The sequence below is a fragment of the Scyliorhinus torazame genome, chromosome 1, assembly GCF_047496885.1.
Source record: "Scyliorhinus torazame isolate Kashiwa2021f chromosome 1, sScyTor2.1, whole genome shotgun sequence".
NCBI lineage: Eukaryota > Metazoa > Chordata > Chondrichthyes > Carcharhiniformes > Scyliorhinidae > Scyliorhinus > Scyliorhinus torazame.
The window spans coordinates 328,760,893-328,785,521 of NC_092707.1; the positions used below are offsets into that span (position 1 = coordinate 328,760,893).

At 45.3% G+C, this 24,629-nt stretch overlaps 1 protein-coding gene across 1 annotated transcript in view; it reads right to left on the reverse strand.

Annotated features, from left to right (window-relative positions):
- Window positions 1-1,220: 1,220 nt before the first annotated feature.
- Window positions 1,221-24,629, reverse strand: part of ints7 (integrator complex subunit 7) — a 107,576-nt gene continuing 84,167 nt past the window's right edge. The window contains exons 17-20 of the mRNA XM_072508625.1: window positions 20,543-20,675; window positions 11,918-12,016; window positions 9,345-9,530; window positions 1,221-5,680 (exon numbers count right to left, since the gene is read on the reverse strand). Of these exons, the coding sequence (XP_072364726.1) occupies window positions 5,390-5,680; window positions 9,345-9,530; window positions 11,918-12,016; window positions 20,543-20,675 (709 nt within the window). The 3' untranslated portion in view covers window positions 1,221-5,389. The remainder of the gene's footprint in view (window positions 5,681-9,344; window positions 9,531-11,917; window positions 12,017-20,542; window positions 20,676-24,629) is intronic.

Sequence of the window (24,629 nt, forward strand, 5' to 3'; positions counted from 1 at the left end):
GTGTTTAGCTGTATTGTTGAGGGGAGATAAGAGTTTAGCTGCGCTTGGTGCAATCTTGTTATTTGATTGCATTGATTGGTGGCTGTGCTTACATTGGGAAACTGTCCTAAGCCTGAACAATATTGGGTCCTGGTGTTTGGTGGTACTGCATTGGGATGGTTGGAGATTGTATTTGCCATGATGTAGGGGTAGAGGGAGGGATTGGATATGAGGCTTCACTTGCTGGTGGATTTCTGGGATGTCAGCAATGAAAGGAGGACTGGGCTAGGCAATGGTAGAGAAATTCCATGTGACACAGTGTTAGTTTGTGACTTTCTGAAGAATCTTTGTTAGTTCTGATTTGTTGTTTTGTGATTACTTCTAGGATACCTATCTGTATCTATCTGTTATTCCACGGGGCGATTCTGTGGCCCCTCGTGCAGGCACAAATCGTGTTATGACCAGAGACTCCCATGGGAGGGCCATAAGGTAATTTGAACGGGCGAGAACTCATTTTGAGGTTCTCTCCGCCCCGGGCGGCGACGTAACCTGGTCCATGCCCTCTAATTTAAATATGCAGAATTGACTTTAAGCCAAACTCACCGGGTCCCTTCAATTCTCCCACCAGCCGGCGCAATGTGAAGCCGGTGGGAATCACTGCTGGTCTTCAAAAATGGAGACCAGATGTGATGACTACGCCAGGGGGCGCGGAGGCCATTGAAGCCACAGGGTGGTCAGGGACATGGCTAGGAAGTGCTCTGGCACTGCCAGGGTTCCAGAGGGCAATACCAGGTTGGCACTATCAAGGGGTGACCCCATAGTGGGGTGTCGCTCACTTGGGGGGTGGGTCTGATGACAGAGATTGGAGATGCGGGGGGGGGGGGGGGTGTGGTCCTTTCTATCAAAGAAATGTCTAAGTGTGGGTGGAGTGCGATCTGGATTGCGCCGATCTACCTGGCAGGAATTGCACTGTGTGGTTAGGACTGCTGCCTCACAGCGCTGAGGACCCGGGTTTGATCCCGGCCCCAAGTCAGTGGCCACGTGGAGTTTGCACATTCTCCCAGTGTCAGGTGGATTGGCCATCCAAAATTGCCCCTTAATTGGGGGGGGGGGGGGAAAGAATTGTGCACTTAAAATCTATTTTAAAGAAGAAATTTTCTTGGAGAATTGCGCCCTAGTTTCTCTCACAGATGTAAGAAAATGCAAACATGCCAATTACTATTAACAAAATACAGGTAATATTTTTAGCTTTCAAAATTCAACTGGTTTGTTTTAATTTGGAAAAACAAAACAACAATGTGATAAACAGCTGTTAGAAAGACAAGTCTACATTTTTCTAACAGTGATCAACGTGGAGAGCAATGAAAGGTTGGTTGCTCCAAAATTTGACATTTTTAAAAATGAATTCAATGAGGAAAGCCAGGTTTCTCTTAATTTAATGTATTTCTTGAAATTCAAAACATGTACAGCCAGGCTCTCTAGCACAAATTCACAGATTTTCTTTTTTTAAACCTCAAAATAAAGATTAACGGTTTCTTGAAATCATTTTGAAAAATATTTGATCACAATCTGCTGGAGGCTAATTAAAAATATTCCATCATTTGAGAGTTTCCTGGAAAATTAAGTACCCAATACACGGTTCACAATTTAACTTTAACTTGGAACACTGAGAACAAATATTAAATCCACACCCAGCCAGCAGCAGAAACCAAGGAGCTCAAAAAAGGCGTTAAAGATAGAAAAGACAATTCAATGTTACATGTTACTGTGTTGGGAGTTATTAAAAATATATTTAAACCTTTCTTTTGGACAAAGGAAACCCCAGATACTGAGAAAAGAAATGGCTGAGGCATTTAAAAAAAAGTATTTTAAGCAATTCGTGGGAACCCAGAGTCAGATTACAAACAATGACAATATTACATTGATAAAGTCCAATTTAAATGTGGACAAATCAAATTTATAATTAGAAAAGTTTCACACAATGTGTTAAAATAATGACAGGGGATATCAAGTTGTGTCAAGGTAAAATTAGATTGATTTCCAAGGATATGAAACCACTTCAATAATCATTAAAAGCTACGAGCTGCAAAGTGTTAGGAAATGAAGATAGCATTCATGTCGAGAGGGCTAGAATACAAGAGCAGGGATGTGCTTCTGAGGCTGTGTAAGGCTCTGGTCAGACCCCATTTGGAGTATTGTGAGCAGCTTTGGGCCCCATATCGAAGGAAGGATGTGGTGGCCTTGGAAAGGGTCCAGAGGAGGTTCACAAGAATGATCCCTGGAATGAAGAGCTTGTTGTCTAAGGAATGATTGAGGACTATGGGTTTGTATTCGTTGGAGTTTCGAAGGATGAGGGGGGATCTCATTGAAACTTACAGGATACTGCGAGGCCTGGATAGAGTGGACATGGAGAGGGTGTATCCACTAGTAGGAAAAACTAGAACCAAAGGGCAGTCTCAGACTAAAGGGATGATCCTTTAAAACAGAGATGAGGAGGAATTTCTTCAACCAGAGAGTAGTGAATCTGTGGAATTCTTTGCCGCAGAAGGCTGTGGAGGCCAAGTCACTGGGTGTCTTTAAGACAAAGATAGATAAGTTCTTGATTAATAAGGGGATCAGGGGTTATGAGAAGGCAGGAGAATGGGGATGAGAAAAATATCAGCCATGATCGATGGGCCAGGTGGCCTAATTCTGCTCCCTTGTCTTATGGTCTTATAAATGATATTTTAAAAATCCTATTACGGCGAGGTATATATAAATGTAACAAAGATCCAACTGGAGATTTTGGGTGCTTAAAGTCCATTGGCAACTGCCAGGATCCAGAAGTAGTAAGCATTACATAAATCTACAATCTATATTTGTAATTCTGGAGACAGTAAAGGTTACTCATCAGTAGATTACAGGAAATGGCCTTCACATAAAACATGCAAGGCAAATGATGATCCATTATCTTGACTGCTTTTTATCTGAGCAAACTTCATGGAGCATTTAAAAACTGAAATTCTTCATTTCCAGAATGTACAATAAACCAAACATTTTTCTTTTAAAAATCACAGGGGCAGTAAATATTAAGGTCTTCTGGTCTATGAGAACAAGAAGAAACTGATGCACATTTTATATTTTGCTTCCTCACCGCAGAAGAACAATAAGATTTGTTCTTTTCTATGCTCACCGCCTGATATTCCAGAGCCTCATCACTTACAAAGCATTATTCAGGAATGTGAAGAATGTGATTCTTCACATATCTGGATAGGTGCGGCTGCAACAATACTCCAGAAGCTCAATATCATTCAGGACAAAACTGTCCACTTGACCAGCATTCCATCCACTGCCTTAAACATCTGCCAGTGGTGCAGTGTGTACTATGCACAGAATGCACTGCAGCAACTTGCTCATGACGACAGGATGCAGAAATTTGCAGCAAAGGTTCTTCAGCAGAACCCCCACCACTGAGAATGGAAAAAGCACCAGCTACAAGGGTACACCATCAAGTTCCCTCCCAAGACATTCACCTCTTTCTGACTTTGACATGCATTACTGTTCCTTCAGTGCTGGTCAACCTCCTGGAAACCCCCTCCCACCTCCCAGCATTTTTTTTTTAAATTTAGAGTACCCAATTCATTTTTTCCAATTAAGTGGCAATTTAGCGTGTTCAATCCACCTACCCTGCACATCCTTGGGTTGTGGGAGCGAAACCCACGCAAACATGGGGAGAATGTGCAAACTCCACACGGACAGTGACCCAGAGCTGGGATCGAACCTGGGACCTCAGCGCCGTGAGACTGCAGTGCTACCACTGCGCCACCGTGCTGCCCTCCCACCTCACAGGATTGAGACGGCTCTTTCATTGTATAGACAGCAGCATTTCAAGAAGATCCAGCATCACCTTCTCAAGGGACACTCAGGGCTGGCATTAAATGTTGGCCATCGATGGCCAGGTTCATGTTTTTTTTAAAAGATGGGAGTTGAAGGTGGGGAAATGTGAGGTCTATCACACTGATCAGAAAAGATTTAATCAGGGTATTTTCTTAGCGGTGAAGACTCGGAGCTGTGGAGGAGCAACTGGATTTGGCTGTCTATGTGCACTGGTCCTAGAAACTGGTGCCCAAATACAAAAGTAATCAAGAAGATTAACTGAATGGTGACTTATCGCAAAAGGACTTGGAATTCAATAGTAAGAAATAGAAATTCTTCAACTGCACAGAGCCTTGTTCAGCCCTCATGTGGAGTACTGCATTCAGATTTGGCCAGTCCCTCAGGGAGGAATACTGACCATGGAGGGGTACAGTATAGACTCACCAGAATTCTATTGGGGCTTAAAAGATTAAATCGTGAAGAGAAGTTGCAGAAACTTGGATTTTATTCCATTGGTGTCTAAAATAATAAAGGGATTTGATGGGATTCAACTGACGTACAATTGAGAAACAATTTCTTGTGGTGGGAGAAATCCAGAACAAGAGGGCATAATCTTAAAATCAGAGTTCGATCATTTCGGAGTCAAATCAGGAAGGGTATTTTCACACAAAGTGTGGTAGATATCTGGGACTCCCTCTCCTCTAAAAGGCTATGGAAAGCTCGGTATTGAAATTTTCGAGGCGGATTGATAAGCTCTTGTTAGCTAAGGGAATCGGGGATAAGAGGCAAAGGCTGATAAATAATCAGTCATGGCAGAGCAAGCTAAGGAGGTTTAATGGTATACTCATTCCCAACAATGGCCAGGACAGAGAACCACAATATTACCTTCATGGATACTGCCTCTGGATGTTCCTTTAAAAAGTGTGGCACTTCCAGCTGTGCCACAGCCATTAACATTTGCATCAATTCACAATCATTTGAGAGACACTGCTTGATCCAAGTTCACAATCCCTCCAAATTCAAAAATAGCAGATAAAGAATTAACTTACAAAAGCATAACCAAAAAATACTTTCATATCTAGGCTCTGGCAGGTACTACCTTCAAATTGATTTGCTACAAAACTTAGCTTAGTTATAGCCAGTTAAATCACAGCATTGCAAATCTGAAATACAGAGTTTAGAGAATCTTTTAAATTATTCGTTCATGGGATGTGGGCGTTGCATTTATTGCCCATTTCTGAGGGTTTTTAAGAGTCAACCACATTGCTGTGGGTCTGGAGTCACATATTGTGGCGGATTTGGTTTTTTTCTGAACGACAGGGCTGAAAGAGTTGGCGAAGAAAGCAAGATGAAACCCAGTGGAGAGTTGGTTGGGAAAAAAAACGATTAATGTGGGCTACAAATTGCAGACTACAATATCAGGAATTTATAAGACAGAGTGCATCCCTGATGTCCCCTAACACAGCATTGAGCATCTGATATTTGGCAGAAGTCTTCATTACCTTGCAAAATATTCTCACACACAGTCTATTTCCTAAGTGCAAGTAATTCATCATTAAAATCTGCAGAGTGCATTCCTTTGCAGCTGTGATTGTTGTTGTGACTGCTGTTGCTGCTGCTGCTGCAGACGTAACTGCTGAGAGAATGGATCCTCCATGGATTTGATAGCAATGGTAGTTTTGGGTCCTGTTTTCCAAATGATGCCATTAGAGTCAATAACAGATGCTTCAACAGAAACACTGTGGTTCCCAAGTGCAGTAAAACACAACAGGAACTGAGTACTGAAATAGTCATTGTGTGGCTCCACCCGCTGCTCCATTTCATTCGTCATACTCTCCAACAATAGCTGGGAAATGGATAGAACAATAAATTTAAACTCATACCACATCAATCAGCATTATAATGCTCAGAAATTCTACTGAAGTTATAACTTCAATTGACTTTATAAATCCAAACTTTTAACAGTCGCAATTACACATCTAGTTCTAATAAAATACAATCAATGAACATTGTGAACAATCTATCAGGTGACAATTGGAAAAAGATCTAAACACACAGCTGCACTACACAGTAACAGCAGGATTTATCTTGAATTAAACACGTTCATTTTCAGTAACATACAACATTCAAAGACCAGGTTAAGGCTATGCATGAAGACACATGGCAAGCTATCTAAGGAAGGAACAAAATCTGTTGCCCTTACCTGGTCTGACCTACCTGTGAGTCCAAACCTAGAATAATGTGGTTGACTCCTAAATACCCTCTGAAATGACCTAGCAAACCACGCAGTTGTATCAAAACTACCACATGTCTCTGAGGAATTAAATCAAAGGACCACCCAGCATTGACTTAGGTACTGAACTTCTTGGCAAACGTAGCTTTGTCGACCCGTGTGGGCAGCACGGTAGCATTGTGGATAGCACAATTGCTTCACAGCTCCAGGGTCCCAGGTTCGATTCCGGCTTGGGTCACTGTCTGTGCGGAGTCTGCACATCCTCCCCGTGTGTGCGTGGGTTTCCTCCGGGTGCTCCGGTTTCCTCCCACAGTCCAAAGATGTGCAGGTTAGGTGGATTGGCCATTATAAATTGCCCTTAAGTGTCCAAATTGCCCTTCGTGTTGGGTGGGGTTACTGGGTTATGGGGATAGGGTGGAGGTGTTGACCTTGGATAGGGTGCTCTTTCCAAGAGCCGGTGCAGACTCGATGGGCCGAATGGCCTCCTTCTGTACTGTAATTTCTATGAAATCTATGACCCTGCAAAGTCCTCTTTACTAACATCAGGGAATTTGTGCCAAAATTGGGAGAGCTGTACCACAGACCAGACAAATAACAAACAGCCTGACAGAGCCATACTCACCAAATCATACCCTACAGATAGTGTCTCAGACTTCACCATCACCATTCCTGGGTCTGTCCCACCAGCATGACAGACCCAGCAGAGGTGACGGCATAGTGGTATACAGTCGGGAGGGAGTCACCCTGGAAGTCCTCAACATCGATTCCGGAATCCTCGAAACCTCAAGACATCAGATTAAACATGGACGAGGAAGTGTCCTGCTGATTACCACATACTGTACTACCGCCATCCCACCAGCTGATGAATCCTCTATGTTGAACACCACTTGGGGGAAGCACTCAGCGTGGCAAGGGCACCGAATGTATTCTGGGCAGGGGAGTTCAATGTCCATCACCAAGTGAGGCTCGGTAGCATCACTATTGACCAAACTGGTCAAGTCCTAAAGGACATAACTGCTAGACTGGGTCTGTGGCAGGGAGTGCGGGAACCAACAAGAGGGGAAAAACATACTTGATCTCATTCTCACCAACCTGCCTGCCACAGATGCATCTGTCCATGACAGTATTAGTAGGAATTGACCACCTTGTGGAGGCAAAGTCCTGTCTTCACACTGAGGGTCCTTCCATCGTGTTGTGTGGTCCTACACCCGGGCTAAATGGGATAGATTTCAAACAGATCTAGCAACTCAAAATGGGGCATCTCTGAGGCATTTTGGGCTATCAGCAGCAGAATTATACTCAACCACAATCTGTAACCTCATGGCCCAGCATATCCCCCACTCTACCATTACCACCAAGCCAGGGGATCAACCCTGGTTCAATGAAGAGTGCAGGAGGGCATGCCAGGAGCAGCACCAGGAATACCTATAAATAAGCTGGCAACGTTGAGACGCTACGATACAGAACTTTGTGTGCCAAACAGCCGATGCAGCAAGTAATAGACAGAGCTAAGCAATTCCACAACCAACGGATCAGATCCAAGCTCTGCAGTCCTGCCACATCCAGTCATGAATGGTGGTGGACAATTACACAACTTACTGGAGGAAGAGGCTCCTTAAATATCCCCATCCTTTATGATGGAGGGCCCAGCACATCTGTGCAAAAGATTTGCAAAAATCTTCAGCCAGATGTGCCACAAGTATGATCCATTTTGGCCTCCTCCGAGGGTCCCCAGCACCACAGATGCCAGTCTTCAACCAATTCAATTTACTCCATGTGATATTAAGAGACAGCTGAAGGGTATGAGCCCCGACAATATTTTGGCAATAGTACTGAAGACATGTGCTCCATAACTTGCCGCACCCCTAGCCAAGCTATTCCAGTTTATTTTTTTCCAATTAAGGGGCAATTTAGCATGGCCAATCAACCTACCCTGCAAATCGTTTGGGTTGTGGGGGTGAGACCTCACGCATACGTGGGGAGAATGTGCAAACTCCACACGGACAGTGACCCAGGGCCGGGATCGAATCTGGGTCCTCAGCTCCATCAGGCAGCAGTGCTAATCATTGCGCCGCCATGCTGCCTGATGCTGTTACAATACTGACATGTACTTGGCAATGTGGAAAATGCTAGATTGCCCCTTGGTGTCTAAAGATGGGTAGGTTAGATGGGGTTATGGGGATAGGGTGGGGGAGTGGGCCTAGCTAGGGTGCTCTTTCAGTGGGTCCATGCAAACTCAATAGACCAAATGGCCTCCTCCTCCACTGTAGGAATTCTATGATTCTCTGAATCATTGATGAAACAGCCCTCGGTTGGGTCTCAGGCACTACCTGAGGAACTCCTGTAGTGAGGTCCAGGAGCTGAGATGATTGTCCTCCAATGACCTCAACCATCTTCCTTTGTGCTAAGTATGACTCCAAGAGAAGAAAGTTTTACCCCGATTCCCATTTACTCCAATGTTTCTAGGGCTCCTTGATGCCACACTCGATGCCATGCTAAATTGCCCTTAATGTACAAAACGGTTAGGTTATATATTAATAGTAAATTACTAGAAGTCCATTATTAGAATCCTTACACTGCAGTAGGAGGCCATTTGGCCAAGCGAGTCTGCGCCAGCCCTCTGAAAGAGCACCCTACCTGGGCCCAAACGCCCACCATGTCCCGATAACCCCACCTAACCTAGACATATTTGGGTACTTGAGGGACAATTTAGCATTGCCAATCCACCTAACCTACAATTCTTTGGACTGTGGCAGGAAACAGGAGTACCATTATGATCCTTCACTGTTGCTGGGTCAAATTCCTGGAACTCCCTTCCAAACAGCACTGTGGGTATACCTACAGCACATGGGCTAAAGTGTCTCAAAAAGGCAGCTTAGCACCACCTTAAGTGATTTTCATTTCATTTCTGAAGGTCAACTAGGGATTGGCAATAAATGCTGACCTCGCCTGCAATGCCCACATCCCATGAATGAATAAATTAAAAACTGCATCATAACATGTACAACATATCACCAAGGAATACGTTAATCAGTAATGTAAAATGAAAACTGCACCGATATTCTAATCTTGAACATTTCCATTCTAACACCAACAATCTACAAGAACTACAGATACGAGTTAGAAATCATATTCAGAAACATATTCTTCACAAACATTCATCAATATTAGTTTTTTACAACACAATACATGAATAAATGTTTCATTAGGTTATTAAGACTGTGCTAGAGCCTATTTTGGTTAAATTCAGCTTTTAAAATCCTATAGGGGACACTACCTTGTAATCTTGCACACCCTTGGTCTGTAGTGAGGACGAAACATTGAGGCAAACTGCCTGAATTTTCCGGAAGAACCCAGGCTTCGAGCCATGCTGGATAACTCCTTCCACTTTCAGAGCCAGTTGTTGGTTATTCTGCACGGTGATTGGTTCCATTGGAGTGCGGGGCGAAGGTGACAGTGCTAACTGCAAAAACATTAGAGAAAATGTATTAGTTTTATTTGCAGCTACCCCCTATGGAAAAGTTGAATTAATAAAAAGCCAGTACCAACTTTTCTTAATTCAGTTAGGTTAGAGGCTAGCTCAAAGCGGTGATATTTGGGTTATTCAGTCGAAGTGTTCCGCAAAGCAGAAATTTTATTTTACAGTTCCAAGAAGTGTGGTGTCAAACAGCACTCTGGACAGTAGCTAATAAGGCCTAATTTCATAAGGGAGTACGTGTCAGGTAATTATAGGCCAGTCAATTTAACATCTGTGGTGGGGAACATTTTGGAATCTTTAATTAAAGGTGAAATATCTGAATGACCAAAGTATATTTTAGAAGGAGCCAACATTAAATTTTGTGTGGTAACCTGATACAGTTCTGTGAAGACATTATGGATATGGTGGAGGAAATGCAGTTGACATGGCGCACATCAATTTTCAGAAAGCCTTTAAAAAGAAAATCAAGGGGTACGGAATGAGGGGAAAGAGTAGTAAACTGGATTAGAAACTGGTTGAAATGGAAGAAAGAGTGGTGAGTTAAGGACAAGGTGACGTAAAAGTGACTGCCCTTGGCATCAAGGCAGCATTTGATCGAGTGTGGAATCAAGGAGCCTCAGCAATATTGAAGTCGATAAGAATCAGAGGAAAACTCTCCACTGATTGAAATCATATACAGCACAAAGGAAAATGGCTATGGTTGTTGAAGGCCAATTATCTCAGTCCCAGGGCATTGCTGCAGGAGATCCTCTGGGAAGTGTCCTAGGCTCAACCGTCTTCAGCGACTTCATCAACAATTTTTTTCCTCTGTCAGAAGCAGGGATGTTTGCTGCACAATATTCGGTACCATATAAAACTCATCAGGTACTGAAGCGGTCTGTGTCCAAATGTAACAAGACCTTGGCAACACTCAGGCTTGGGCTGATAAATGGCTGGTAACACTCTTGCCACACATGTGCGGGCGATGACCATCTTCAATAAGAGAGCACCTGACCATCTCCTCCTTCAAATTCAACTGCATCACCACTGCTGAACTCCTATGACCAGTTTCTTGGGTGTTACCATTAACCAGAAACTGAACTGGACCTGACACTAGGAATTCTGAGTGAGTGTCTCACCTCCAGTATCCCCAAAGCTGGTCCACCAGCAAGGTATAAGTCACAGGGGTGATCAAATGCTCTCCATTTACCTCGATGAGTGCGGCTTTAACAACACTCAAAAAGCAGCCCACTTAATCGGCAATCCATCCATCACCATAACATTGACTCGCTCCACCAGTGACACACAGTGGCAGCACTATAAGATGCACTGTAGCAACTCACCAAGGCCCCTTCGACAGCACCTTCCAAATCCACCTAGAAGGACAATGGCAGCTGACGCATAGGAACACCGCCACTTGCAAGATCCCTTTCAAGCCACACACCATCGCGACTTGGAACTATATAACTGTTCCTTCACAGGTGCCAAATCAAAACCCTGGAACTCTCTTCCAAACACCACCGTGGGTGTGCCTGTACCAGATGGACTGCAACGATTTTAAAAGGTGGTTCGCCACCACCTTCTCAAGGGCAATTGGGGATAAGCAATGAATGCTGGCCCCATCAGTGACACCCACACCCCATGAAAACATCCAATAAAAAAGAATTCTGAGAGTGGTAGAGGTGGCATCCCACAGAGTTCTATTCTGAGACTGCGTCTGTTCATTGTGTATATCAATGAATTGGCTCCGAGGCCAGAAGTAGTGGTAGCCAAGTTTGCAGGTGTTACTACAAAAAATGGGATTGAAAATAATACTGATGGCCAAAGGAAGCTTTGGGGATTGTTGATAAGACATTGGATGGCTAATAAAGTGGCAGATGAAATGCAAAAGCAAGAAGTGTGAGGTGCTACATTGTGATATACCAAATGTTGAATGTAGCAGGCTGGGTGAATGTGGACAGAGACAAGGAGTGTGAGGAGTTCGAAACTGGGGAAGTAGGAGTTACTTGTGACTTAAAATTTTATTTAAAAGATTTTTTAAAATTACTCAAGAATGAAGTATACTATTTAAGGGCAGTGCGGTGGCGCAGTGGGTTAGCCCTGCTGCCTCACGGCGCCAAGGTCCCAGGTTCGATCCCGGCTCTGGGTCACTGTCCGTGTGGAGTTTGCACATTCTCCCCGTGTTTGCATGGGTTTCGCCCCCACAACCCAAAGATGTGCAGGCTAGGTGGATTGGCCATGCTAAATTGCCCCTTAATTGGAAAAAATGAATTGGGTACTCTAAATTTTTTTTTAAAGAATGAAGTATACTATTTCAGAACCGGAGGAATCACCTTCCAACAATGTAATTAAGATCAGAAGTAAAAATCAGACAGTTAATTTAATAGACATACCTTAATGCTGGTAGATTGAAGCTTTTGGAAGAAATATCTCTGGAATGACAAGGGGACTCTCAACAAGGAAATAATAGCCCCACAAAGGCACATGGTATGCTGGAATCAAATTACAAGCTATGATCAATAAGCATCACATTGGCAGGAAATAAAATGCTTAGTATATGACACTAATTGTATAGGTTTTTAATAATCTACGTGCAGATAATTAAATAAGTTATTTACCTGCAAAATTACATGTATAGTTTTTGAAAGCTAAACTAAATCAATATATCATTAAATCCCCACCAGTCTTTTGACAAGTTTTCCTCAATTCTCAGCCAAGAACTGACCTCCTTGCCCCCCATCTCCACTGTCTTCCAATTATTTATCTGCCTCCTAAATTCCGCTTGATTTGAAGAATGCACTTGGTCAACTCCATATGTGCAAAATCATAGAAGACCAACATATTATACACAGTAAATGTGTTTTATTTGATTTAAGAGTGTTAACCATAAGCTACTTAGCGAGGAATTATGTCAAAAAAGACATCACAAAGGTTAAAACAATTTTGTTAAATTTTGTTATTCTGGAGGTGAATTATTTTAATATTAAACATAAATACTACAGTAATTCTTTATCTAATTAAATAAATGCTCATCTTATTGATATTTTAGCTAAGCGAATAAAAAGGAAAATAACTGGGGACATACTGAACTGGGACCCGAACACCAGACTAACAGGTTACATATGTTCTACAATAGTCTCAATAGTGAAAGAAAGATCATTCATTCCTAGGACTCTTTTATGAACTCAGGACATCTCAAAAGCTTAACAGTCACTCAGGTACTTGTGAAGTGTACTCATTGCTTTAATGAAACATGACACCAAAGTCCCACAACAGCACTATGAGTCAAATAATCAGGTTATCTGGTTTAGTGGTGTTGATTGAAAGACGGTTGGGAAAAAAAAGTATCATGAAATTTTTAATGTTCATCCAAGAGGTCAAACTCAACTGAAAGAAGGCACCTGTAACAGTGCAAGATTCCTTCAGTACTTCACTGAGGTGTCACCCTGGACTATCTGCTCATGTCTGTGCAGTGGGGCATGGACATGCACACTAACTCAGAAGCAACATTACTACTACTGAGCTGCAACTGACACCTGAAGAAACACAACCGACATTGCTGAATGTCCAGCTAGTCTGTGCACTACTGAATTGGCACAACTATCTGTTGTACGTGGATGCAGTGAGAGGGACTGGTTGAGGTTTTCCTGTGTTCCTCCTCTGGTCAAGTCATCTGCAAACTGTACTGTTCATACATGAGCTCATACAAATTTAGGTGGGAAAGTTATCTGTGATGTGGACACAATGAGGCTGCAGAGGGATATCGGCAGGTTGGGCAAGAGGTCAAGGACATAGTAGGTGGAATACAACTAGGCCAAGTTGCTTGGCAGGACAAATATAAAAAGCAGAATATTTTTGAATGCGGAGAGGCTTGCATTTAGAGGGGCCTGACTGCCCGTGTACCTGAATCACACAAGATATATATGTAGGTACAATAAGCAATTACAAAGATAAATGGTTTGTTAACTTTTGTCACAAAGGAATTGATGCAGAAGAGTAAAGATGTCTTTCAACAATTATACAAGGCAGACTTCCGGTGGTGGCTATTAGGGAGTAAGTCGCACACTTGGTGGCTCCCGCTCTGGCCGGGATTTTGTACCTTTTCCCCCGACTTTTTCGTGGCTTTAAATTTTGGTTTTGAAAGTGCGGACATTTAGGCTCTGGATCCACACAGTGGTGCATGGAATGGAGAACTCCAAGGGACCGGAAAGGAAGAAATAGAAAGATAACCAAGGCATCGATGCAGGAGCTGATGCAGGTCATCCAAGAGGGCTTTGCCAGACAGAAACGAGATTGTCTCGACCCAATAGAGGAGTCGATCGATCGGCTGTAACGCAGGCTGGATGCCCAGGATCGGACGATCCAGAAGTTGGAGAAAGCGCTGGCGGACCAGGAGGAGCACCAAATGGTGGTCGAGCTGGAGGTCGGGATCCTGAAGAGCTCGCCGGCAGAACTTAAGAATTGTCGGTCTCCCTGAAGGGACTGAGGGGGCTGATGTGGGCGCTTTTGTGGTAAATATGTTCCAGAAGCTTCTGGGGGAGGGGGCTTTTCCCCGACTGTTGGAGGTGGACAGGGCGATGGCGAGGAAGCCACAGCTGGGGGACCCCCCAAGGGGATGGTGGTTCGGTTCCACAGATTTTTAGATAAAGAGTGCGTTCTCCAGTGGGCCAAACGTACCGGGAGCTGCAAGTGGGACAATAGCATATTGCGCATCTATCAGGAACTGAGCGTGGAGGTGGCCAGAAGGAGGGCAGGCTTCAGGCAAGTGAAGGAGATCCTGTTCAAGAAGAAGGTGAAATTCGGGCTCCTCTACCCGGCCGCGCCTTTGGGTCACACATGAGGACCAGCACCACTATTTTGAGTCGCCCGAAGAGGCGATGGACTTTGCCATGAAGGGTCTGGTGCTGAACTGAGAACTTTTCAGACTTAAGTGGCAGTATCTTTCTCTTTTCGTGAACGATGTAGATATGGTTAGATTGTTGCCTTTTTTCTGTTTTTGAAGTTTGGGTGAAGATGGGGGGAGTAAATTTATTCGGTTTTTGTTGGGTTTTACGGTTTTGATGGGGATGGTTGGTGGGGGCTTTTTATTTTGTATTACTTTAATTTGCACTATTGAGGGGTATGCTGTGAGGGTCTCTGTCTGTTTTGGGCTGTCTCCTATGGTAATTAGGAGATTGTTCGGTTTTGGTTTGATGAGGGAAGTGGTTTCGATGGGCGGTGGGAGGGGAGTAGGGAACAATAGGTGGGAAACTTTTTGGCGCCGGAGGCGAGGGTTACCAGGCTAGTTGGGTGAACTAGTCTACAGAAGCACAGTATTGGTTCGCGTATTGGTTCAATACAGGGCAGGGGTTGGGTTATAGGGTGATGTTGCTAGAGGGGGGGGGGAATTACTCTGTTGACGAGGGAGGGTCCTAGGTTCAGGGACGGAGAGGAGGTCCGGGGTGGGGGCTACCTGGAGGCGAGCAGATGGAGGTGCGGCACATGGGTGGGGGGACGGGCCCAGGAAGGGGGATGGCTGATCGGTGGGGGGTGGGGGGTGCCCCCCCCAACCAGGCTGATCACCTGGAATGTTAGAGGGTTGAATGGGCCTGTCAAGAGGGCCCGTGTGTTCGTGCACCTGAGGGCTCTGAAGGCGGACGTGGTGATGTTGCAAGAGACACACCTGAAAGTAGCGGATCAAGTTAGGCTGAGGGAGGGTTAGGTCAGTCAGGTCTTCCATTCGGGGCTGGATACCAAGACGAGAGGGGTGGCGATTTTAATTAATAAGCGGGTGCAATTCCAGGCGGTTAGTATAGTCTTGGACGGGGGGGCGGGGGAGGGCGTTATTTCATGGGGAGCGGTAAGCTGGAGGGGAGGAAGGTGGTATTGGTTAACGTGTATGCGCCGCATTGGGACGATGTTGAATTCATTTAGAGTGTACTAGGGAAGATACCGGATCTGGACTCGCACAAGCTGGTGATGGGAGGGGATTTTAATACGGTTATCGACCCCGGCCTGGACCGGTTGTGCTAGAAAACGGGGAGGGTGCCAGCGATAGCAATGGAGCTGATAGGGTTCATGGAGCAGGTGGGAGGGTTCGACCCATGGAGGTTTAGGCAGCCGACGGTTAGGAGCTCTCTTTCTACTCGCATGTACATAAAGTGTATTCCCGGATTGAATTTTTCATTTTGAGTAGGGATTTGCTGGCGGGGTACTAGGCCATCATTATTTCGGATTATGCCCCACATTGGGTGGAACTGCAGGTTAGTGAGGAGAGCTTCCAGAGCCCGCAGTGGCGATTGGACGTGTGCTTGTTGGCGGACGACGCGGTGTGCGAGAGAGTAAGGAAGTGTATGCAGAACTACCTGCAGGTCAAATACACGGGAGAAGTCTCAGCAGCGGTGGTCTGGGAGGCGCTGAAGGCAGTGGTGAGAGGGGAGCTGATCTCAATCTGGGCTCATAGGGACAGGAAGGATAGGGCAGAGACGGACCGACTGATCAAGGAGATCTTACGGATAGATAGGAGGTATGCGGTGACCCCGGGGTGGAACTGTTAAGGCAACGCCGGAGGCGGCAGGCTCAGTTTGGGGTGCTGTTCACGGGCAAGGCAGTGGAGCAGCTTAGAAAGGCGAGGGGGACGTTGTCTGAACATGGGGAGAAGGCCAGCAGAATGCTGGCACAGCAGTTGAGGAAGAGGGAGGCGGCCAGGGGAATTGATAAGGTGGTCGACGGAGATGGGAACCTGGTAGGGGATTCGGCTGGGCTAAACAGGGCATTCAGGGACTTTTACAGCGGACTGTATCGCTCGGAACCCCCCAAGGGGCCTGAGGAGATGAGACGCTTTCTGGATGGGCTGACTTTCCCAAGGGTGGGCAGGGAGCTGGGGGCTCCGATTAGGGCCAAAGAAATAACTGAGGGCTTGAAGGCAATGCAGTCGGGTAAAGCCCCGGGGCTGGACGGGTTCCCGGTGGAATTTTACAAGAAATGTTCGGGGATATTAGGGCTGAGGTTCCTGGTCAAGGTTCTTAACGAGGCGAGGGATAGAGGGGTGCTGCCCCCGACGATGTCACAGGCCACCATTTTGTTAATACCCGGAGCTGTGTGGGTCCTATAGGCCGATCTTGTTGCTTAATGTGGACGCTAAGCTGCTGGCCAAAGTGTTGGCCCCCTGGATTGAAGATTGTGTGCTGGAGGTGATTATGGAGGACCAAACCGGATTTGTCAAGGATAGGCAGTTGGTGGCCAATATAAGAAGGCTGCTTAATGTGATCATGATGCCCCCGGAGAGAAGGGAAGTTGAGGTAGTTGCGGCCATGGATGCGGAGAAGGTGTTCAACCGGGTAGAGTGGGACTATCTATGGGAGGTGCTGGGACGGTTTGGGTTTGGTAGGGGCTTTATCGACTGGGTCAGGTTGTTGTACCAGGCCCCGGAAGCCAGTGTAAGGACGAACAGGACGACCTCGGACTATTTTAGGCTGCACCGGGGGACAAGACAGGGATGTCCCCTTTCCCCACTGCTGTTTGTGTTAGCCATAGAGCCGCTGGCAATTGCTCGGAGAGCTTCTAGGGGCTAGAAAGGGCTGGTTAGGGGGGGTGGAGCATAGGTTATCACTGTACGCGGATGACCTACTCCTATATGTAGCAGATCCAGGGGCAGGGATGGGGGAGATTCTGGAGATTCTGGGGGAATTTGGCCGGTTTTCGGGATACAAACTGAATATGACGAAGAGTGAGATGTTTGTAGTCCAGGCAAGAGGTCAGGAGGGTCGGCTGGGGGAGTTACTGTTCAGGTTGGTGGGGGACAATTTTAGATATCTGGGGATACAAGTGGCGTGCGACTGGGGCCGGTTACACAAGTTAAACTTGTCCCGGTTGGTTGAGCAGATGAGGGGCGAGTTTCGGAGATGGGATGTGCTTCCGCTATCACTGGCGGGGAGGGTGCAGACGGTTAAGATGACGGTATTGCCGAGATTTTTATTTGTGTTCCAATGCCTCCCGATTTTCATCCCGCGGTCCTTTTTTAAGAGGATCAACAAAATCATTTTGGGCTTTGTTTGGGCAGGTAAGTCCCCACGGGTGAAAAAGGTGATGCTCGAGAGGAATCAGGGGGAGGGGGGCTTGCCCTGCCAAATTTTAGTAATTATTACTGGGCTGCCAATATTGCAATGGTAAGGAAGTGGGTGGTGGGGACGGGGAGGTTTGGGAGCGGATGGAGGCAGCTTCATGCAGGGGCACCAGCTTGGGGGCGCTGATAACGGCACCTTTGCCGTTCCCGCCGGCGAGATATTCCACCAGTCCCGTGGTGGTGGCGGTCCTGAGGATCTGGGGTCAGTGGAGGAGGTACGTTGGTGCAGTGAGTGCATCGGTTTGGTCCCCAATATGTGACAACCATCGGTTTACTCCGGGGAGCTTAGATGGGGGATTTCGGGTATGACAAAGGGCGGGAATTGAGAAGATGGGGGTCCTATTTCTGGAAGAGAGCTTCCCCAGCTTGAGGAGCTGGAGGAGACGTTCGGGCTGCCAGCAGTGAATGACTTCAGATATCTACAGGTGCGGGACTTTCTGCGCAGGCAGGTATCATCCTTCCCACTCCTGCCACTAAGAGGGATTCAAGATAGTGTCTCGGGGTTGGGTGGGGGAGGGGAGCGTCTCGGACATCTACAAACAATTAATGGGGGTGGAGGAGACGCATATAGAGGAGCTGAAGCATAAGTGGGAGGAGGAACTGGGGGGTGAGATGGAGGACGGCCTATGGGCGGAGGGGTTGAGCAGGGTGTTATTGAAAATATGGAAAGATGTGTCATTTGAAACATGGAAGTCTGGCAATATCTGGTCTGAGAGAAACATGAGAGAATACAGGGCAAGATCCCACAAAGGGTTAACAGCAGCTGCCAGGGAAGGATTGTAAAATGCAGATAGCCTTGGTCAAGCAGGCTTAGCAAACAAGACAAACAGGATTTTGAATGAAGCCAAAAACAATGGCTCACACCTTCATTGAAAGTAACTATCTTAGTAAACATCTGGAAAAGCATGGATGAGGCTCAGTTGAATTTGGTGAGAATTCTAGGTGTGAAAATTTGCTAGTACCAGGTAAATTAAAGAAAACTGGAGACTATCAGTCTACGAGAAACATAATTTAAAGCCAAAATCAAAGTCAAAATTATGAGCTGAGGACACAATTGGAAAATAAAATTATAGAAATGACAGGAATTAAAAGTAACACCTCTTGAAGTCAAAGCATTTTGAACATCACAAAGGACACAATGTAATCAGATCTATGAGATGAGGTTATGTCAAAATGAATACTTAGTTGGATTAGAATGTTTAGATCAAAGATACTTTTTACAATCAAAGAGAATCAAGAGTTACTTTACAAGAACGTCATAAAAACTAGATAACTGTTGGAAATATATAAAAACCCGAAGAAAGGGGACAGCCAGCAGAGCCAGCCAGCTCTCATAGCTCGGTACATGGGAAAGATAGGACATAGCAACCGAGCTTATCAGTGAATACATCTAAAGAAGACCAGATTTTAAAAAGACTGATTGTCAAGTTGGGCCTGAAGGTCCCTTCAACCAACCAGAAGGATCCAGAAGCAAGATCTTTTTCCTTTCTGTAAAGACAGTGATTGCATCTTTTAAAAAGAAAAAAAAATAATAATAAAATAACTTAGAAGTTTTAACCTGAAACAGTGGTTATTAGCCTACTTTACTTACTTAGCAACGCAGGACCCAGGATATCAATGCTACTGAGGGGTAAGTAGAAAAAATTCTTCGGTGAATGTATGGGTTATACGGGGGGGGGGGATAACTTGAAAATATAGTTTGACCTGAATAGCACCCACTGAAGCCTGTATCGGAGTCGGGGAGTGAGAATTCCTGTTCACCATTTAGAATATCGACCCTTTTTTTGGTATAGGGGGAATTCTAAGAATAGTGGTGAGTTTTTAACTTCAAGTGTTAACGCGACCGCTACATGCGCAAGGCTCAGCTTGATCCAATTTAAGGTGGTGCACCGGGCGCACATGACAGCGGCCCGAATGTGCAGATTTTTTGGGGCGGAAGACAAGTGTGTCAGATGTGCGGGTGGACCAGCGAACCATGTCCACATGTTCTGGGCTTGCCAAAACTTAGGGGTTACTTGAGACAAGGGCGGAAATGAGTTCAGGGGTAGCGATTTTTGGGGTGTTGGAAGACCCGGGTGTCCAGGAGAAAGAGGCAGATGTTCTGGCCTTTGCCTCCTTGGTAGCCCGGCGACAGATATTACTGGCTTGGAGGGATTCTAGGCCTCCGAAGCCGGAGGTCTGGTTAACCGACATGGTGAGCTTTCTCGGCCTGGAAAAGATCAGGTTCGCCTTGAGAGGGTCGGTGTCAGGGTTCGCCCAGAGGTGGCAACCATTCATTGACTTCTTTGCGGAGAATTAATCGTCAGCAGGGAGAGGTGGGGGTGGTTAGGGTAGCATAAAGATGGGGGTTAAATAGGCGGGCCTTGGAGGGACGGATGTCGGCGGCTGCATTATGACTATCGTTCTTTGTACTCTATTTTTCATACTGTGGTTGTTTGTAATGCCAAAAATACCTCATTAAAATTGTTTGTTAAAAAAAAACAATTATACAAGGCATTGATGAAGTGACACCTGGGGAGCACTGTGCAGTCAGCTTTGGTTTCCTTGCCCAAGAAGGACATATTTGCCAGAGTGGCAGTGCAACAAACGTTTGTTAGACTGAGGGAACTGCCCTGGGAGGAAAGATTCAGGAGGCTATGGCTACATTCTCTAAAATTTACATGAATGAGAGGTCATTTAATTGAAACATACAAATTCTTAAGGAGCTTGACAGGGTAGATGCTGAGAATATGTTTTTCCTGCCTGGGGAATCATAACTGTAATCCACACCAAGTTATCATATTCAGGAAAGAGCAAAGCTTGGTGGAGAAATTAAACATTTTACACTATTTGAGGAGCTGAACATTTTTTCACAAAACAAAGGCATTTTATGGGCACATTTATTACTGAACCAGCTGCAATCTACACTACTTACCAGGTAGGAAACAGGAGGATACTTTCTGCTGAGAGACTCAACGTCCTCCAGTACTTGAGTAAACACAGACAGCATGCTTCTTTCATACTCGCTCTCAGCATACACATTCCCACTACATCCGTATTCTTGGAAACTACAGGAGAGTCAATTAAAACAAATCACCTTCAGAGGTTTTTTTTAGCAACACTATTTTGGGATTTTAGCCAAGTCAGCTTATACACATTGTACGTCATAGTTTACTCACTCTACTAGAGCTAGTTTCATATGCTTTTGACAGAATTGATGGGAATGTCTGCAATTTTGTTTAGAGCACAGAAGGAGGGTGAGAAAAAGCTAGATAAGCTGCTTCAATACTGAGATAAACATAGCAGCACATCCATTATTGTTCTGTGTAATTTTCTATCTATATGGTCTAAATAAAGATTTGCGATGAATAGGGTAGATGCATCTTCCAGATTAAACCTTAGTGCAGAGATAAAAAGGAAACAAAGGAAATAAAATTATAATTTAAAAATAACTTTAAGATCCTCAAGAGTCCTAGCAGTGTTGGCCCCCGATGGCATCCACTACGAGGATGCTACCGGGACTTGATGGTTTGAGTTAGAATGAGTTATAAGGAGAGGCTGGATAGACTGGGACTTTTTTCCCTGGAGCATAGGAGGCTTAGCGATGATCTTATAGAGGTCTATAAAACGATGAGGGGCATAGATAAGATAGATAGTCAACATTTTTTCCCAAAGGTAGGGGAGACTAAAACTAGAGGGCATGGGTTTAAGGTGAGAGGGGAGAGATACAAAAGGGTCCAGAGGGCAATTCTTTCACACAGAGGGTGGTGAACTGCCAGAGGCAGTAGTAGAGGCAGGTACAAATTTGTCTTTTAAAAAGCATTTGGACAGTTATATGCGAAAGATGGGTATAGAGGGATATGGGCCAAATGCGGGCAATTGGGACTAGCTTAGTGGTAAAAACTGGGAGGCATGGACAAGTTGGGCCGAAGGGCCTGTTTTCGTGCTGTAAACCTCGATGACTCTAGGTAGACTGTCTCATTTAAAGGTATCAAAATTTGCAGCTGCTTCCATTTTAACATAATTTTGATGATATGGAAGTGCAAAAGACTCTTACATACGAGCTATTTTTGGGCTCCATTGGTCAAGTTGCATGTCTAAGTTATGGAACTATTTCACAATTGTGTCCAAGTTTTTTTTAAACTAAATTCAAGATTTGTTTTTGTAATTTACCAGAATGTTGCCTGGTATGGAGGGCATTAGCTATGAGGAGTGGTTGAATAAACTCGGTTTGTTCTCACTGGAACGAAGGAGGTTGAGGGGCAACCTGAAAGAGGTCTATAAAATGATGAGGGGCATAGACAGAGTGGATAGTCAGAGGCTTTTCCCCAGGGTAGAGGGGTCAATTACTAGGGAGAACTAGAACAAAGAAATGTACAGCACAGGAACAGGCCCTTCGGCCCTCCAAGCCCGTGCCGACCATACTGCCCGACTAAACTACAATCTTCTACACTTCCTGGGTCCGTATCCTTCTATTCCCATCCTATTCATATATTTGTCAAGATGCCCCTTGAATGTCCCTATCGTCCCTGCTTCCACTACCTCCTCCGGTAGTGAGTTCCAGGCACCCACTACCCTCTGCGTAAAAAACATGCCTCGTACATCTACTCTAAACCTTGCCCCTCTCACCTTAAACCTATGCCCCCTAGTAATTGACCCCTCTACCCTGGGGAAAAGCCTCTGACTATCCACTCTGTCTATGCCCCTCATAATTTTGTATACCTCTATCAGGTCGCCCCTCAACCTCCTTCGTTCCAGTGAGAACAAACCGAGTTTATTCAATCGCTCCTCATAGCTTATGCCCTCCATACCAGGCAACATTCTGGTAAATCTCTTCTGCGCCCTCTCTAAAGCCTCCACATCCTTCTGGTAGTGTGGCGACCAGAATTGAACACTATACTCCAAGTGTGGCCTAACTAAGGTTCTATACAGCTGCAACATGACTTGCCAATTCTTATACTCAATGCCCCGGCCAATGAAGGCAAGCATGCCGTATGCCTTCTTGACTACCTTCTCCACCTGTGTTGCCCCTTTCAATGACCTGTGGACCTGTACTCCTAGATCTCTTTGACTTTCAATACTCTTGAGGGTTCTACCATTCACTGTATATTCCCTACCTGCATTGGCCCTTCCAAAATGCATTACCTCACATTTGTCCGGATTAAACTCCATCTGCCATCTCTCCGCCCAAGTCTCCAGACAATCTAAATCCTGCTGTATCCTCAGACAGTCCTCATCGCTATCCGCAATTCCACCAACCTTTGTGTCGTCTGCAAACTTACTAATCAGACCAGTTACATTTTCCTCCAAATCATTTATATATACCACAAAGAGCAAAGGTCCCAGCACTGATCCCTGTGGAACACCACTGGTCACAGCCCTCCAATTAGAAAAGCATCCCTCCATTGCTACCCTCTGCCTTCTATGGCCTAGCCAGTTCTGTATCCACCTTGCCAGTTCACCCCTGATCCCGTGTGACTTCACCTTTTGTACTAGTCTACCATGAGGGACCTTGTCAAAGGCCTTACTGAAGTCCATATAGACAACATCTACTGCCCTACCTGCATCAATCATCTTAGTGACCTCCTCGAAAAACTCTATCAAGTTAGTGAGACACGACCTCCCCTTCACAAAACCGTGCTGCCTCTCACTAATACGTCCATTTGCTTCCAAATGGGAGTAGATCCTGTCTTGAAGAATTCTCTCCAGTAATTTCCCTACCACTGAAGTAAGGCTCACCGGCCTGTAGTTCCCTGGATTATCCTTGCTACCCTTCTTAAACAGAGGAACAACATTGGCTATTCTCCAGTCCTCCGGGACATCCCCTGAAGACAGCGAGGATCCAAAGCTTTCTGTCAAGGCCTCAGCAATTTCCTCTCCAGCCTCCTTCAGTATTCTGGGGTAGATCCCATCAGGCCCTGGGGACTTATCTACCTTAATATTTTTTAAGACACCCAACACCTCGTCTTTTTGGATCACAATGTGACCCAGGCTATCTACACCCCCTTCTCCAGACTCAACATCTACCAATTCCTTCTCTTTGGTGAATACTGATGCAAAGTATTCATTTAGTACCTCGCCCATTTCCTCTGGCTCCACACATAGATTCCCTTGCCTATCCTTCAGTGGGCCAACCCTTTCCCTGGCTACCCTCTTGCTTTTTATGTACGTGTAAAAAGCCTTGGGATTTTCCTTAACCCTATTTGCCAATGACTTTTCATGACCCCTTCTAGCCCTCCTGACTCCTTGCTTAAGTTCCTTCCTACTTTCCTTATATGCCACACAGGCTTTGTCTGTTCCCAGCCTTTTAGCCCTGACAAATGCCTCCTTTTTCTTTTTGACGAGGCCTACAATATCACTCGTCATCCAAGGTTCCCGAAAATTGCCGTATTTATCTTTCTTCCTCACAGGAACATGCCTGTCCTCACAACTGACACTTGAAAGCCTCCCACATGTCAGATGTTGATTTGCCCTCAAACATCCGCCCCCAATCTATGTTCTTCAGTTCCCACCTAATATTGTTATAATTAGCCTTCCCCCAATTTAGCACATTCATCCTCGGACCACTCTTATCCTTGTCCACCAGTACTTTAAAACTTACTGATAGGTTTAAGGTGCGAGGGGCAAGTTTTAGAGATGTATGAGGAAAGTTTTTTTTACACAGAGGGTAGTGGGTGCCTGGAACACGCTGCCGGAGGAGGTGGTGGAAGCAGGGACGATAGTGACATTAAGGGGCATCTTGACAAATACATGAATAGGATGGGAATAGAGGGATACGGACCCAGGACGTGTAGAAGATTTTAGTTTAGTCGGGCAGCATGGTCGGCACGGACTTGGAGGGCCGAAGGGCCTGTTCCTGTGCTGTACTTTTCTTTGTTCTTTGTTGTTCTTATTTTCTGGACGATTTGCAACCGATGCAGGCAAAGAATAGTGAATTCAAAACAAAAGCTGCTGCACTTACTCAGCAGGTTAAGCAGCATTTCCAGCATTTTTTGTTTAATCTCAGATTTCAAGTACCCGCA